This window comes from Clytia hemisphaerica, unplaced genomic scaffold (genome assembly GCF_902728285.1).
Source record: "Clytia hemisphaerica strain Z4C2 unplaced genomic scaffold, Clytia hemisphaerica genome assembly, whole genome shotgun sequence".
NCBI classification, from domain to species: Eukaryota; Metazoa; Cnidaria; class Hydrozoa; order Leptothecata; family Clytiidae; genus Clytia; species Clytia hemisphaerica.
This window is the reverse complement of record NW_027104088.1, coordinates 286931-304080: the sequence shown is the minus strand read 5'-3', so window position 1 is coordinate 304080 and position 17150 is coordinate 286931. Positions and strand designations below refer to the sequence as shown.

Here is a 17150-nt window from a genome sequence, read left to right as displayed (position 1 = left end):
CTTTCAAAATCTTTACTACAAACAGGGAGCTTAGATATCTCTGATTTTCTTTTTGTGTTTCTTTTTCCAACTCTTATCGATTCTATTTACACTAATAAAAATTGGAATATTTCTAATATAATAAAATTCTTTCTATGTTAAAAATTACATTTAGGTTAGATGAGCCGAATGAGCGAGTTTCTTTACAGCTATTTCTATCTAGCTAGAAAAAAATGAAGTTATACCATTTCTATTAAAATTTCTCGTAATATTTACAATGTTTCTACTTTTGGCATTTAAAGTCTTGCCTCTAGATTTCTTATGTCCAATTAATGAAAGTTCTCTAAAACTTCAGGCAAGCCAATCGTAAACCAAGCAATCTTCCAAGTTTCTAACTTCTCCTCCTCTTATTTTTACAATGTTTTTACGCAAGACATTTTCACGTTCTCTTGCGTTCGTTACGGCGTCGGATTTTCGCCACCAGACGTAATCGTCTTTGTTGACGTAACTTGCGTTTCCATTGTAAGAAAAGACGCTTCCAAAACGGCGTCTTCCGTACGATAAATGTTCTGTCATCAAATATTAATTTTTGTGAGTTTTTGTCTTCAAAACCAAGAATGATGTACTTTTGGTCGAATTTCAATGGCGGACATAAACATTGCGTTTCTGACCATAAGTGGACTAAGCCGAATTTGAAAATCTTGACTGAACCTAAGAAAGTAAGAAATTAATAGTTTACAAGAGGGTGCTTCTCAAAGCTTCTTTTTTCAAGGAAAGTGATATTATGGGGGGTTTAATTTTTGGTCATGGCTAGTTTTCTATGAATAAGGTGTTGTCAATGTTTGTTTGGGGTCTTGATTCTACAGAAGATAACGCAATGATTTATTATTGTTTAATAAAAGTTTTTGATATTTTTGAACGACAAGAGAAAAATGATATATTACAACCGCGTAATCATCCATTGGGTTTACTTAAAATCCCATTTGCGATACTTAAAGCACATCAACATTGTACAGTTCTCACACAATATTGTGACTAAATTTTGCTAATTTAGGTGGTTTTCTAATAATGTTTTTCATAAAGCTTTTATTGGTTTTAAGCGTGTACGTCATAGACAATAACTTTGCAAAATTGGAGTTTGTAAATTTGATTTTAAAGGGTCGGCGGTTACTTTATAAATGCTATTTTAAGATGCGTCCTTCCCCCGTCTCTTCCTAATTTTTACTGATATTGAATTTAAACCCACAAGAAACATCTTTCTATTTTTGAACAGACATTATTTTATCAGCTGGATCCCTTATGTTATTAAGGGCTTTAAAAGCCCGTCCTAGCACTCATTAGCGAGTTTATGTATTCGAGATAAATCGAGGGGGACGGTATAAAGCAAAGTTGATATGTCTCCAAAATCACCGTTCACTTTGCTCGACGACGGTAAAAACACCAAACAACTGTCGTCTGTTTAGGTGAGCAAAGGCGATATAGATCCGTACATCAACTATCGACTTTGTTTTGTATCATTTCTCCTACAGTCGCCCTCGATATCATCCGATACATAAACTCGGTATTGTTATCTCAACAATCCTCAGGAATCACAATCGGGAAGAATATAGTCTAGCATGCTAGACGACTTAACTCAGTAAAAAATAGGAAGTAGAAAACTTGACAGGAGCATCAATATAGTCGTCTAGAATATTTTGTGCACAACAAACTTTTCATAAACATTCTCTTTTTTCATGTTTTTGGATAACATTTTCAGGGGGTCTTGTTGGTTTGTTTTTTTTTTTTTTTTTTTTTCTTTCACTTAGAAATTCTCATTGGCTGAAATTTTTATTTGTTTATATATTTTGTTGTATATGATTGGCGAAGAGAGACAATGTCTCGCGTTTTTATTGGCTGAGAGAAAATCAATTTTGCGTTTTCATTGGCTTAACATATTAAAAGGAGAAATCTGTTTGTTGCTAATAGTGATAACAATTATTTGAAAAAATTAAGACAAAAGAAAGGTGATAAACTATGTAGTTTTTCAGAGAATTTGCTATCAAATAAAATTTTTTTCTAACTTTGGAAAGACTTGAAAAAGAGCAAAAGTAAAATGTTGAAGCGCTTGGAGTGAGAGATGTTGAGATTGTGATTATGGAAGTTGAAGAAGCAGTCGAAACTCCAAAGAGACACGAAATCTTTAGTTATTTTTTGTATTTTCAGCCTTATATGTAAATATGTAGTAAACACATACAATCTTTTGTTATATTTAAGTAAACAAATACTTAAAAATTTAACTTTCCGTCTGCTTTTTTCCCTTTGGATTGGATAAAATAATTTTCTGACACATTTAACATAAGCAAGGTTCTATGTAAGAATAAAGTTTTATAAAAGAACAAGCCTGAGCTAAAATTTACTGGTTCTTTTATTAAGAACATTCCAAGAAATTACACCAATGTACCTTTTGTGCTTAATTGTAAGGGTGGGTGGAATAGGTTAGGGGGGGTTGGTACTCTGGGAGAAAATCCTTAAGATGGGGAAAAAGGACATTTTGGCACTTTTTCAGCAAAAATTCATAAAATTGGTGGGTGCTTTATTGTTTCTTATCCCCTTATAATAACGCCTTTCTAGAAAAGTTGTACCCCCACCTAAATAAGGGGGTTCACACTATGAAAACTACCCCTATTACAATAAAGCACACAAAAGAAACCCAATCCTTTAAAATACTGACCAAAAATCGAAATGCAAATAAGAAGTATCATGGGAGATTCAAAAAATATAATGAAAACAAGGTAAGTATGCTCAATATCATCATTATTATTTGCTGTCTTTACACCTAATCATAACCTGTGAATAGTAATTAGGAGACAATAAAAAAAAAACTAACAAACTAAAAATTAAAAAAAATGTCATTTAGAAAATACTTTACTAGAGTAATGACAAAAGTTAAAAAATGTAGGTCATTTTAAAAAGTATGGTACCCCAATTGCTAAAATAGGTGAAAAAGGATAATAAATATGCTCTGAAAAGTGTTGTAGAGTTGATTTAATACAGAAAACATGTAATACAAATAGTATGCTTTTATAATTACGATATATGGTTTATGATTATGTGCTTAAAACATGTGTTTGCCAATTAATGCTAATTCATATCCTATTATGTGTCCTATATTGTAGAAAAAACATCATTCTCTCATCAAAGTGACTTTAGAGCTATTGTATTTTATGATGTCATCAAAATTTTGTTAGAAAGTGTCAACCTGGTGATAAAAATGATAAAAGCACTATAATATATACTACTAGTAGAATACATATGCAATAAAAAAGTCATTGCCAAATACTTTCATTCACAGTCACTTTCACCAGAAGAATCGTTGCTGAATCGATAGCGTGAGGAATTCTCAGGGTCAGAATCATCATTTGATTTATCTGAAAAATAGTACTCATCATCAAAATCTTTCTTTTCAAAGAGAGGTTCGGTTACAACTTGTCTCACGAGTTCATGAATTTGGGTGATTACTGACTTGTTCATCAGAGCAGTCTTTACATAGATGTCTTCTTCTGTGAGAGAACAGGAAGCAATATTTACAATTTGGGTGATACATTCCAGTGAAAAACCTGATGAAATACTAGGAGAAACAACCCCCTCATGGTCAGCAATCAATGACTCTCTCAATTTAGTTAGTTTAAGTTTAAGGTACTTGATACCATCAGAGTTTAAGGAGCACTCGACAACAGGTTCTGTTTGGTCAGTCAAACCAAACTCATGTAAGTCAATGGATTTACAATCTTCTTGGTTACAGTCGCATTGTTTTTCACATACATCGCAGCAAAGGTGAAGTGGTTGGAAACTTTGAAATGAATCAGTACTGTATTGTGCCATTAACACTTTTCTCCTACAAACTTCTGAATTCTTTGCATATGCTTTCATTTCCTTTGAGATTTTTGGTGAAACCAAACAGTGAGGGTATGTTAGCAAAATTGCTCTGCTTGGGGCCCCATCACGTCCAACTCGTCCTGATTCTTGAAAATAATCATCCATGTCTGAAGGGGTACCAAAATGAATTACCGTATGAAGTCCCTTGCAATCTATCCCCATTCCGAAAGCAATTGTTGCCATTAAAAATCGGACTTTACCGTTTGGATCTGATAATGATTTGTTGATCATGCTTTTCACTTCAATTTGAGTGCGGGAGTGAAAACGTGCATATGGTCTGGATAGTGGATCAGGGTAATATGAAGAAAATTTGCCATCGAATAATGAAAAAAGTTTCCTCAGATTATGGGAGGTTCTACAAAATACAATGACACGTGTAGCCTCAAAACCATTATTTGCAATATCAGTCACATAGGGTGCAAAAATTTGTTCCACATTTTTGGTTGGGCTGTCATACAGGAAATACTTCACATTTGGCTTTGAAGGAACTGCAACAGAGATAAACGGTTGGTACAACTCTAGATTATCAATGATCTCCTGTCGCACAGTTGATGTAGCAGTTGCAGTCACAGCTAACATTGGTGTTTTTGGTGGTAAAAATGATCTGATCTCCGAGAGTTTGCCATACCACTTACGAAACACATCGGAATCACCATCGCTTTCTCCCCTGTAGAAGAAAATAGAAAAAGGGTTTGTTAAGAGGAAGTAGAAGATTAGCTAAAATTATGTTCGCATCATTTTGGGGGTACTGTGAAAAATTGGACATAATTGAAAAAAAAATTGGTAGGATTATGACTTTTAGAACAAAATACTAAAATTGTTCTTTGAAAAAATCTCTCTAAGAGTGCATAATCCTGCGTAAGTTGAAAATAAATATTTCAAAAATTAATAAACATGGGGTCCTAATAACATCTTCAGGTCTTAACGGGTTTGATTGAAAAATTTACAAGTGGCTGATGTTTATTTGGCACGTAAGAGTACCTACATATTTTCTAAATCCAACATTTTCTAAATATGTTACCTTATCGGGGAAAAAAGTCGGTAAAAATTTTAGTCAGGGACAATTTTGGTCAGGGAAAAATTTAGTCACTACCCCAAAAAATTAGTCACTTTTCCCCGACTTTTTTTCTCCCGATAAGGTATCATATTTAGAAAATGTTGGATTTAGAAAATATGTAGGTACTCTTACATGCCAAATAAACATCAGCCACTTGTAAATTTTTCAATCAAACCCGTTAAGACCTGAAGATGTTATTAGGACCCCATGTTTATTAATTTTTGAAATATTTATTTTCAACTGTTAACCCTACCAGCCCCGGGTGGACATTGTGCTCCACCACCTCTTCTCTGTCCTGTTTCTCATCAACTCTTTAATGCATCAGCCTGATATTTAATGACTTTTCCTAACCTTTAATTAGCCACATTTTGGCCAAATTTCAAGTTGATATCTTTTTCCAATCAAGAGTTATTGGCCGTTTCTGGAAACCACCTCCACAAATTAGTACAAATTAGGGCTAAATCCCAATAATTTAAAAAAAATGCAATAAAATTTGAAATATTTTTTGCTATGGACTTGAAATTTTACATGGATAATTTTGTACCGGTAACAAAACTTTGTGCCAAATTTCATTTGAATACTAGTACCCAGTCCCATTTTATGCCAATTTTGAAAAAAAAGGGCGATAACTCAAAAACGCGCAATTTTAAGCTCCCATTTTTTTTTGAAACGATTGTCATTAGGCAAAAAACTAAAAGATATGTTAAAGATCTACCTTTTACCTTTCATAAAATCAAATCAAAAACAAAAATAACCTTTTCTAGTCTTCTCAATACCAATTTTTGTAAAATACCCATTTTTACCCAAATTTTGCTAATTGATGACACATTTTGTGACGTCATCACAGTATAACTTCCAATTTTAAATTTTTTTTCTCAAATTCTTACTAAGGACATAATAAAGTAGCTCTGGTCCAAATTTGACATTCAAAAGACATTCCAATTAAAAGTTATACCAATGTGCTCCGCCCGGGGTTTCTAAAGACACAAAAAGCCCGGGGCTATAGGGTTAAAGGGAATTTTGCTCACACCAGCGGGAAGTTTTCAGAAGTAAAATTTCAATCCCTGGCAATTAGGTCCATCCCGTTTATTAAAATTTGAAAATTTTCCAACACCCCCTGTATATTTGGCACCTGAAAGAGTAATTCTTTTTTACTGTAGATGAAATCAGAAAGGTAACATAAAATATTACCATTTTTTAATACAATGACTTTCATCAACTGCTACACCAATTACACGCTGTGTGAAGGATTTATTCTTCAAGATGTCACGATTCCTTTCCAAAATTGTTTCTGGAGATGTGAAAATGATGTTGAACAGTTCATGATGAAATGCCTAAAGGGAAAAATATTCATTTTATTTCACTATTTGACTGTTTCGAGTGGGAGGGTCTGGTCAAATGGAAAAATATCTATTTTTATCAAGTCGTGGGATGTGGGAGGGCCTGGATTAGGATAAAGTCTATGTATGTGTTCAAGTGGGAGGGTCTGGTGAAGTTCCTCCAACCAAAATTTCCGAGATCTATGGTTTCTCCCTCTTTATTTTCCTCCATCAAATTTCTAATTTTTCATTTCTCCCATACCTTAACCCTACTCACCCGGGAGGCACATACCCTGGTAGATTTTCTTCCACTGAGTTTTAACCACTTAAAAAACATGGCTAAAAATTTTCGAGAATTTGTAAAATTCTATTTCTCAAATGTGTTCAAATATTTTAGACCAAAAATATGATCAAGACATCCATGGTGGATGTGTGTTCCGCCCTGATCACTCAAAGCGCAAAATGGCTAAAACTTTAAATTAAATCGTCATAAAATGATGACTACTGTTCCAATTGGGCTGAAATCTTGCACAGTAACTCAGGTTAGTATAAGGAAGACGACTGCATTAAAAAATTTGGCAATTTCAAAGTGGTTCCGTTGGTCATTTTGGCAGGGGACGCCGATAAGTCGTTTTGGAATTTTCGGCTGGGTCAGTACTAAAATATAAGACATACATGAGTACTAAAAGGATTTTTGCTAATTTTTTAAGTTAATTGAATATCCAATCAGGGTTTATGGAGGGGTTTCATCAGACCAAAAAAGTCCGGGGTGAGTAGGGTTAAAAAAGGGGCAAAATCTGAATCCCCCCTTTAAAAAGGGGGGGAGGATACAATGGACGTGGGAAGGCCCTGGGGGGGGTACTACCCTTGTCGACCGACGGGGGTGCTCCGCTAAGGTTAGAAAAATGGACCCTACGTGGGACTTGAAATTTGTGAAAAAAGTGACCCTGAATGGGACTGAAATTCCAAAATTTTCTCAAATTTTCTACTTTTTCCCCAAATTTTCCAAAAAAAGGCACCCTACGAGGGACTGATTTTTCTGTTTTGGTGTTTTTTGCGACCCTACCTGGGACTCGTGGAGGTTAAAAAAGGACCCTGCCGACGCACCGGACTTAACGAACACCGGACACGCGAAAGTCCGGTGTAAAATGAGAATTTTTTTACCACCGGACAATTTCTACACCGGATTTAAGGAAGTCGGGTGTCCGGTGTCGGAGAAGGATATTTTTTCCCAACGGACAATCAATACACCGGACATGACCAGTCCGGTGCGTCCGGTGTTTCTTAATTTTTTGTTTCATAAATGTCCGGCGTCCAAAATTCCCTGTATGCAACACCGGACTGACACCGGACTTATTGCGTCCGGTGTAGCGAAGGGATACTTTTTGCCACCGGACAAATACACCGGACAGTCCGGTGCGTCGGCAGGGTCCTGTTAAAAAAGGTACCCTAACCAGCGGAGCATCCCGCCCCGTAACCCATCTTGCCCTAGTACCCCCCCCCCCCCGGGGGAAGGCCTGGTAGAAAAAAGTTGGTGTATCATGTGTTCGAGTGGGAGGGTCTGGTCAATTGGAAAAAAATATAGATTTTTATGTGTGTGTCTGTCTAAGAACATAGAAATGTATTTGTTTTCAAAGAGAGATTTCACATTAGAGAGAGAACGAGAATGCTGACCAGAAAGCAGACGGCTCATGTTATCAATTAATTTAAGTCCCATTTTAGAAGAGCAGTTCTGACAGTAAAGACATGAAGGATGTTTACCTTATTTTTGTCTTTGGTTGATGAAGCTTCCAGACAGCATGCCTTGATACCCAAATCTTTAAGGATTGATATTTGATTTTCTATGAGGGATGTTATTGGTGCCACTATTATAACAAGGTCTTTGATTTGATTGTTTACAGTAGTATTACGATCGCGATCATCAACATCAGCAAGACTTTTGAGGAGGAAAGGCCAAGCTTGAAAAAGAAGACTTTTCCCACTTCCAGTTGGTTGACCAACAAAGCAATCTTTTCCTTTCAACAAATTTTTGAAAACTTCTTTCTGGTAGTCCTTTAAACCTTTAATTTTAAAAATATCTGCAACTTTTCTCCACACTTCATCCATCTTGAATTTGGAAGTTTTGTTTACGATGTTGATTGAAATGTAAATTCTCCTAACATTGGCGGCAAATTTTTATCGGACGAACCCCCTTCCGCGCTACAGTTTACAAATTTCTCATGTTTTCTCACCCCGCAGAAATCTGCGGGCCCTGCCGGAACTCCCGTAAGCTACGGAAACCACCTTAGCCCAGTCGTTTATTTTAACCATATCCCGACATAAAAATTTCCCGCTTTCAACAAAAACGTTATAAACGACTGGATTCCCAGTCTAGGAAGAATAGAGTTACCGTATTACTTCGAAAAAACGCCCCTTCGAAAAAACGCCCCTTTGAAGAAACACCCCTTTGAAGAAACACCCCTTCGAAGAAACACCCCTTCTTAAAGCAAAAATTTTTAATTGACATCTTACATTACATTATCTAATAAACGCCACTCACAAAATCCAAAAAGTTTAATAAAGGCTCAGGGCCGTTTATTCGAAGTAATACGGTATAAAAAGAGTAGTGTTATGAAAGGCCAGTAGTAGTTTTGGATCTTCATAGCAGTCTTACCATGTTTGAAAGCCTTTCGAACAAGGAAGCTCAATCTTAACCCTCCACTTGCCGTCTTCATCTTTGAAAGTAGTTGACCTTCAATCGCTGTAAAACGAGAGTAAACAAAATTTAGTGATTTTGCCCTTTTTGGAAAGTGGTGTTTCTGTATAGAAAACTTTTTCTTGCCACTTTTCGAACTACAATTGTTTATTTCGGAAATGGTTTTGACAAACATTAAGACAAGACATTCAATTAATCCTTTCTTGGACTACGTAAAAGCTGTCTTTATTAATGAAATTAGCATTATCGGGGTGGGGAAACTGATTTCTATGCTTAATTTCTGATTAACAGAATTCTACAACCGAAAAGAAGCGAAGTTTGGACATTCAAAATTAATTGGTTGATCTGAACAACTCACTAACCATAATCAGATTTTCTGAAATCTTTGAAATCTTGTGGTGGTGTGTTCAACTTATTACAGAGTGGACATTCTTTCTTTTTGGTGTTTTTCTCTCCTCCCTCTTCTGTTGCGTGGTTAACGTGGTCTGGTGCTGAAGAAAATTTATAATTATTTGAAATTTGAAATGTTTTGAAATGAAGCTTTGGTTGATCCTAAGGCTGTTAGACTTAGAATTCTCTTGGTAGACATACTCCTTCAGATCTCACTTTTTGTGGGATCCATGTGATCCCTGAAAGACTTAAAGAGGAATCTGGTGCTGAAGAAAATAAATAATTATTTGAAATATTTCGTCATTAAGCTTTGGTTGATCCTAAGGGTGTTAGATTTTCTTGGGATCGTCTTGGAGGACATACTTCTTTTGGAGTTGCACAGCTTTCTACTTTTGAAAACTGTATTTAAGGGTTCCTGAAATCAACATACAGTAGAGTCTCACTTATTCGAACTTCTATTATTTGAACTTATCGCTAGTCCCTGTCAGAAATAAACTTTTAACATACTTTCTATAATTCGAATCTCTATGTGATTCGAATAAACAATATTCCCCGTTCGAATTAGCGAAAGTCAACTGTACAAACTAAAAGAGGAGGTAAACAGATAGAAAAATCCACCTCCCATCCAACGCAAAAATTTACTAGTAGGCTAATGTCCGAACATTTAATTGTGCCAAAAATTCACTTTTTTGCGGTATTTCATTAAACGATCAATCAAATAAATCAATCGAAATGCGGTGCCTCATTTACTGCCATTAACGTAATCCATATCATTCGATTTCAAAAGTGATCACTATATTTATCGTTCATTAGTGGTTTTGAAAATCGCACTTCGGCCTCTGTATTCTAAAGCTTGCTAATGGATACTTAAAGTAGACCACATTTTTTCGTTATTGAAGATTTTGAAATCATGAATGTGCTTATTAAAGTAATTTTTGTATTTTTAACGGTTTTCGCTTGTTTTAGCGCCGTATTAAGTGGATCATTATGAAACTCCTCTAATCGCCAGATCAGCGGGAAGGTAACCACCTTATTTCCCGAAATTTTAGTCAAAAATTAGAGGTGACTGTCCATTAAAAATTATTTTAAGTCTGAATTTTACAACCAATTTACTAAATTATGTAAGTCGAGTAGCACGTAATTTTTATTGTTTGCAAGCGTGGAAATATGTTTCCTGTTTATTCTACGCTAAAACGCTTCAAAACAACAACAAATCTAAAATTTTGAACAATTTCTCCGGACATTGTCAATCTAGAATAATTGAAATTAATTTTTCTATTATTAGACCCACAAAAATACAAAATGTACAATTATTTCTAAAAATAGAAAAATTGATATCAAACGAACTCGAAAGAAAAGGAGTTTTTGATTACCTATCGGAAACAAAGGAGGTATTATATTGCAAGTTTTCTTTTGTTTCTTTCTCATTGGTTGAACATAAGCTAATCACGTACTTTAATTGAACCTTATTAAATTTTGTTGCAAAAAATTAATGATTAATTGATACCAGGGTATGGCATAATTTTTCGATGCAATTCTCTAACGAGAGTTGGAATATGTCTACTGATTTGGTATTTACTGTCCTTATTTTGGAAATACAGTGGGCTCTCTTTAAGTCGAACCTCTCTTACTCGAATGTCTCCTCAACTCGAACAAGTTTTGTTAATACCTTATAAACCTTACTCTAAAACTGGAACAATTATGTGTCCCCCGTGCGTGTTCGAGTTATGGAGACTCCACAGTCTATTCCCAAGCTTTGCACAAATTACCAAGGAAGTTGGAATAACTAAGCCTGGCTAGCACTCAAAATTAAATCCTTTTAACAACTTGTGTGTCCATTCCGCCCATTCCCCACACACCTTGAGGGCCCACGCCATAAAATTGAAAGTAGGGGTGCCAATTAATATAGAGTCGGAGGTGCAACTAAAAATTTTTACTTTGCAAAAAAGTAGGGTCCTGACCTTGATTGTTTTGAAGCGTTTTACAGGGGTCAGTAAAGGTTGAATGACTTAAATATTTAGTTTATCAGTACTTTTGATCTCGTCTAGTCACTAACGTCAAACCGATTACCTTTTTCACCAAAGAATCGTTTAATGCAGTAATCACCAACACACTTTCTTGGATCTTATCCAACGAAATTTGCAAAGTGACTGATTAATGGAAAATTCATTGTCTCTTTTATACTATGTTTTTACTATGCTCCTGACTTCAATTTTGAGACTTGTCTCTGTAAAGCTTTTCATGCGACCCACATACTCATAGATTTAGGAAAAACTATTTTATTGATAGAATTCATGATATGCACCACTGCAATGACTTCAAGAAATTATGTAACTTTTCTGTTGTTTTTTCACCCAATACGTCACTTTTTCTATTGTTTAAATGACGTATTGGGTGGAAAATTTTAAAAGTTTTCAGAAGACAGTGGTACATACCATGTATATATCTTGTTGGACCTAATCCAATTAAAAAATAGTGGCTGTTAAAACAACCTAATAATTAATTATAGTATTGGTGATTAACAAGGAGATGGTACTAATTAACTAAAATGAAATTCCAGTTCTTCCTTCATTTAAAAATGGATTTCAACACATGGCTTTCTTTGACTAATATACGTACGTGTTTAAGTATTTGTGGAAAAGGGGGAGGGCAGGTGGTGCCCACAGACAATCCCAGGAAAATAGTCTTTAATGATGATGCTGAAATTATTAATGACCGTTGTTGTTGTTGTTGTTGTTTTTGTGTCTTAGTAATAGATCTATCAAAATGACGTAATATACGTAATATGACGTCAAAATTTAATCGAACAATGCAACCCGAACCCAATCCTTATGCTGTTTTTGGTGTATACTACAGATCTTTAACTTGAAATAGTGTATTTTCGTGTTTCATTTTTTCCTACATATGAGGTGAAAATTTCCATTCTGTAATTTACGGTTTGCGTCAATAAAGATGGTATTTTAATAAGCCGCATTTTTTAATTACCCACAATTTTCCTTTGACTATATCCTTTTTGAGGTATTTATTATTTTCAATGAACTGTACTGGAGCCTCTACGTTGTACTCATCAGGAAAAGACTAGTTATAATTACATACTTACTACCAGTAAGAAAGGAAAATATACTATGTTTTGACGTGTCAGTTGATAGGCCTGTTAATTTCCAGTCGGCGCCCGGCATCTTTATTGTCCTGTCCTGTGATTTATATTTTAAAAGAATTCGAAATTTCCTGCCATTATATTTGAGGACATTATGGAAAGAACCTAAGCTTCAGTTTTATGTGCCAAAAGCGGCCCATAATAAAATATTTTGTCTTGTCTAATAGTGACTTTATGGGCAAAAAGTTCGACATAATACTTATCGACTAAATTTTGCGGATTTGAGCTCACACAGGACAAAAATGTAGAGAGATTCAAGTGCTTTCTAGGGTTTGATTGATAATCCATCTATTGAAATGGCTAGTGTTGATTTTTCTTATGTGTCGTGTCAAAACCACACTCGTGTTAAGAGATGCAGTTTTCGTACCAAGGGCGGTCTTTACATAAGTTTTACAGGTGTGAAAAATAACCGCTTTTTGTTGTAATATGATCCCTTCCCTCTCTGAGTTTGACTTTTGGGTTATTTTGTAAGGCTTTCTGCTGATTGGAACTTTGCAATGTAGGCTTTTTCGAAGCATAACCGCTCGAAGCATATGTCAATTTTAATTATATTGCCATTTTCTAGTAAACGGGATTTCACTAGCGTTGACGCTCTCTGAATTCAATTTTTAAGGAGAATTGGATTTTAATCGAATAGTAGAGCATCGTTTATGAGACCTTCGTGTTGACGGTGACTTTCAATCTTATCGAATAATGGAGCGTATCGAATACATCTTTTCGACCGTAGTCGCGCGGTCAGGCGCGTGCCACTTTATTATTTAATTTACCACCCTAAACTCGATCCGATCCTTTTTTCTATTGTCTTTAGGTGCGGAAAAGACTGGAACGGTTTTAGGGTGGTAACAAAATGCCCGCGCGGCAATCGGTGGCTACGATCGAAAAGGTGTATAGCATAACGTCAAACTAGAGAGCGTTAACTGTACTTTTATAAACTGACTACTGTAAAAGAAGGCTCCTCTGCTCAATACGTTATTCATTGTATTAAAAAATACCAAATGACGGATTCGTGACTTTGTATCTAAAGTGATATCAAAAAGTGCTATATGTAAATACATCAAAAAGGTCAAGGAGCATGAAAAGTTGATGATGAATCTTGTTTAGAATGAAAAAAAATTAGTTTTTGTCACTTTTTGTACTAATGTAAAACGGAAGTTGAAGAATTTTGAGTGTTTGACATTTTATTCGGATATGCATTTGCGACGGTAGTCGTTTATAACTCCGGTGCGTTAAAATTGTCTCTTAAGAAATTTCTGCGTGTACACAGTTATTGGGATTGCAACTGTCTTAAAACATTTACCAGTGTTGACAAAGACTCTCATTTGGCAAAGTCTTTGGTAATCTTTTTTCCCACTCTCTGCCTCTTGCTGACTTTTACATATTCTTTCCAAAAGATACTATTTTCTGAGCCTACTTATAACTATATTTAATGGCAGGAGTCTTAGGCCCCGTGATAGGCAAATTTCGACACGAATAAAAAATTACGATTTGCCTGTTCGAAAACTTCGGTTAGTCGCCTAAAGTACATATTCACGCTTAATCAATACACTAGACTTGCTTAGAAGAATTCTCCGGTCAAGAATCTGGAATTCGCCGGAGTTAATTTTTCATTTTCCTTCCTATCTAGTCCTTTCAAAACCAAAACAAAACTCGTGTATAATGGTATACGTGTCAAGATTTTTCTAATATATCTTGGTATATCTCTTAATCGACAAACCACGCTTCCTTCCGTTAGTTTAACAAAAATTCATTTTTGATCTAAAAAATCATTATAGAATTCATTTCACCTCATCATGCATAATCATGCTTGTTTTCTTTTCCTGAAAATTTCTAAATCTTGGTTTCACTGTGAAAGCTTTTCCTTTATATGGTGGTATTAGAGTCTGCTAAGAAATGTTTCAGAATGTGAAAAATGTTGTTCAACATATCCGTCAATGTTAACAGGAATTCTGCTTAATATTTTCACCCCTGAGAAAGATTTACCGATGTTAATGGATTTCTCATCATGACTCACTTGTTTCATTTTGAACTGAATCTCTCCTTCATTTTTTACCAGCCCGTGTCACAGACCTGTTGAGACCCCTGCCCCAAATTTTTTATTTGCCAAAATTTCGTCCCCGTTGGGAAAATTACCCTACAATTTAAGCCCTACTGGTGGAAAATTGACTTTGATTTCATCTGTCTCGATAACAACAGAATCTCGAATCTCTATCCCCATTGAGATTTCGATTGAAATTTTCATGGACTGTGAAACAGGGCTGTTATTTAACACCACTTTTCATCTATACTATCTCTGCTGGTCCCCATTGAGATCAGATTTATAAAAATTCTCTTCAACTTGACTTCAAATCATCTTGGCGACAACAGTTATCAAAACAAAGCGTTCTAGCAGACATACAGTCTGACTGATTGATATAGTAAGAGATAACATGCAACAGAACCAATCTCATTCACACGATATATGTCTATTTTTAACGGTCCAATTGATTTGTGTATCTAGATATATGATCTGGAATGCTCACAGTCCATTAGAAATCAGGAGTGAAAGTATGAAAATTTAGATTTAAAAGTATGTATTTTCCTGCCTTACCAGTTCACTGGAAAAACTTCATCAAACGAAACAGAATGATTCTCTCTCATGACTTTCACTTAAGGATTAGGTAGCTTTTTAATGATATTAGAAAGAATTCCTGCTTATAAATAAATCCTGTCCCGCGCCATTTTTCTGGACACACTGTTAAATAATCTTGATATCAAAATAGAATTATGTTACATACCTCTTTGTGCAACCATGGATTCCCTGGTCAGACAGACGCCAGTCTGGTGCTCTGGCAACCCATTGCATTTCAATTCTTCCGGCCATTCCATTTTGAATTTCTTTAATGTGTCTTTACATTGCCGTTTGGTTTTCCTACATTCACTACGGCACGGTAACACAGGCTCTTGGTGATTCTCAATGCAAATAGGGTTGTATAATGTGCACGCGAAAAATAACAAATCTTCAAAACAAAGTTCATTTTCAAAGTACTTCAAATATCGAGCTGCCATTTGTGGGCCATCTTTGTTATAAATGTTCGGTCTGTAGGTTGTCATGTTGTAGCCTAGACTCTTACACATTGGGATGGTCAGAGGATGACAACGATCGTTCGATTGTCCTCCGAACACAGTCTCTTTGAGTGACAGTAAAGAGTCCTCACTCAGCAGGTAATCATGCTTCTTGTCTTTTCGTATAACGAAGGAGTGAGTTAGTCCAATGTAACAGAGATAAAGAAGTATCAACCTTACAGTGTTCATCATGGTTCGTTAGTGTCTCTGCCAGCCGTTGGTTAAGGAGATAACAAGAACACTTCTACAATTCAATACCTCGACTTGATCACCATCCACTTTCGGTGCAAGCAATGTCTTAATGCAACCTTTCCAACGTATATGTTAGCGTTGAATGCTTCCAAACGCACACGTGTATTTATTTGTAATTAGTTCCCAAAACTATATACTGGGAAAAACGGAATTCTCAGCCTTTCAACTCCAACTCCAACTAAAAAGTGTCAATATACTGAAACGCTTAAAATTAGATATAGTATTAGATGGTAGCCTCGGTTTGGTACGTGCGTGCCAAGATTTTGGAGGTGACTTCCTTTCGCTAAGATGACATTAAGCTAAATAAACAATATCTTTTCTCGGACTTGCTTCATTGAAAAAAACATTGTTGCACATTGTATTGTTATTGTCACGAACAAAACAATCTTTGATATCAAATGACCCTTTAATTAAATACAAAAGAAAAAATGCGTTTAATTGTCCGTCTATTATTAAGCTTCCGATTAAGTGAATATAGAAAAAAAGCGATTTGTGCCGTGTTGAAATATGTAGATATTTTTGTTCGTTTTTTTGTGCACATGATGACGTCATATGGGGATTCAATATTAGCGCTTTATATTTCAAGTCACGTTGGGAAGACGTTCGAATGACGCCTTTTTAGTTATTATAGCCGATATCGGTGTTGATCGTTCCTAGATGACATATGCACTCGAGATTTTTCGACCAAACTTTTAATATTTTCTCTCTCAAGATTTTCAGTTTAAAGATGTTCTCAACTAGGCTACTAGCACCCACTAACGGATTCGTAGTATAACCTGCGGTTTTTTGTAGAGGTCCGTGATTCATATTCTCAGAGTTTGCATACACGCTTTTTTTTTTATAAGAATGGTGTAAATCCATTTAATCATGGATATTCTTAACTTTTTTGGGAAAATCATCCTAAAATATTCTTACAACATTCTTAGGTTATTATCCTAATTGACAATTTATAATTTAAAATGGTCTAAAAATGGCATTCTTAGCTTGAGTAGCAAAATTCTATGATGGTGATATTCTTAGCATATTCTTAATTTTTTGGCCATTTTCATCATGGACATTCTTATAAAGTGTATTCTTATAAAAAAAAGCGTGTAGTATTAAAACTCAAGAGTGCTTATAGCAGGAGGCTAAAGAAGGAACCCTTATTTAAGGAATTGATCTTGGTCAGGAGATCTTAGCAGACCGTCAAACTTAGCAGACCGTCAAACTCTACCGGCTGAAAAGTCTTTTCCACAAAAAAAACGTTTGCGTATTTTTTTAGCTTTGGGCCTATTTCCATGTCCA

At 35.3% G+C, this 17150-nt stretch overlaps 2 protein-coding genes across 2 annotated transcripts; both read right to left on the bottom strand.

The window, feature by feature from the left end:
• Positions 1-14: 14 nt before the first annotated feature.
• LOC136812688 (secreted frizzled-related protein 3-like) lies at positions 15-16188 on the bottom strand. The gene is made up of 4 exons (XM_067069215.1): positions 15287-16188; positions 9328-9456; positions 8924-9010; positions 15-690 (listed from the first exon to the last, which is right to left on the bottom strand). Exons 1-4 carry the CDS (start codon positions 15804-15806, stop codon positions 419-421), a joined length of 1008 nt encoding a protein of 335 aa, XP_066925316.1. The 5' UTR covers positions 15807-16188; the 3' UTR covers positions 15-418.
• On the bottom strand, positions 3210-8376 carry LOC136812668 (ATP-dependent DNA helicase RecQ-like). Its single transcript, XM_067069192.1, has 3 exons — positions 8032-8376; positions 6143-6285; positions 3210-4561 (listed from the first exon to the last, which is right to left on the bottom strand). The coding sequence occupies exons 1-3, from the start codon at positions 8374-8376 to the stop codon at positions 3301-3303; spliced, it is 1749 nt and encodes a 582-aa protein (XP_066925293.1). The 3' UTR covers positions 3210-3300.
• Positions 16189-17150: the final 962 nt, after the last annotated feature.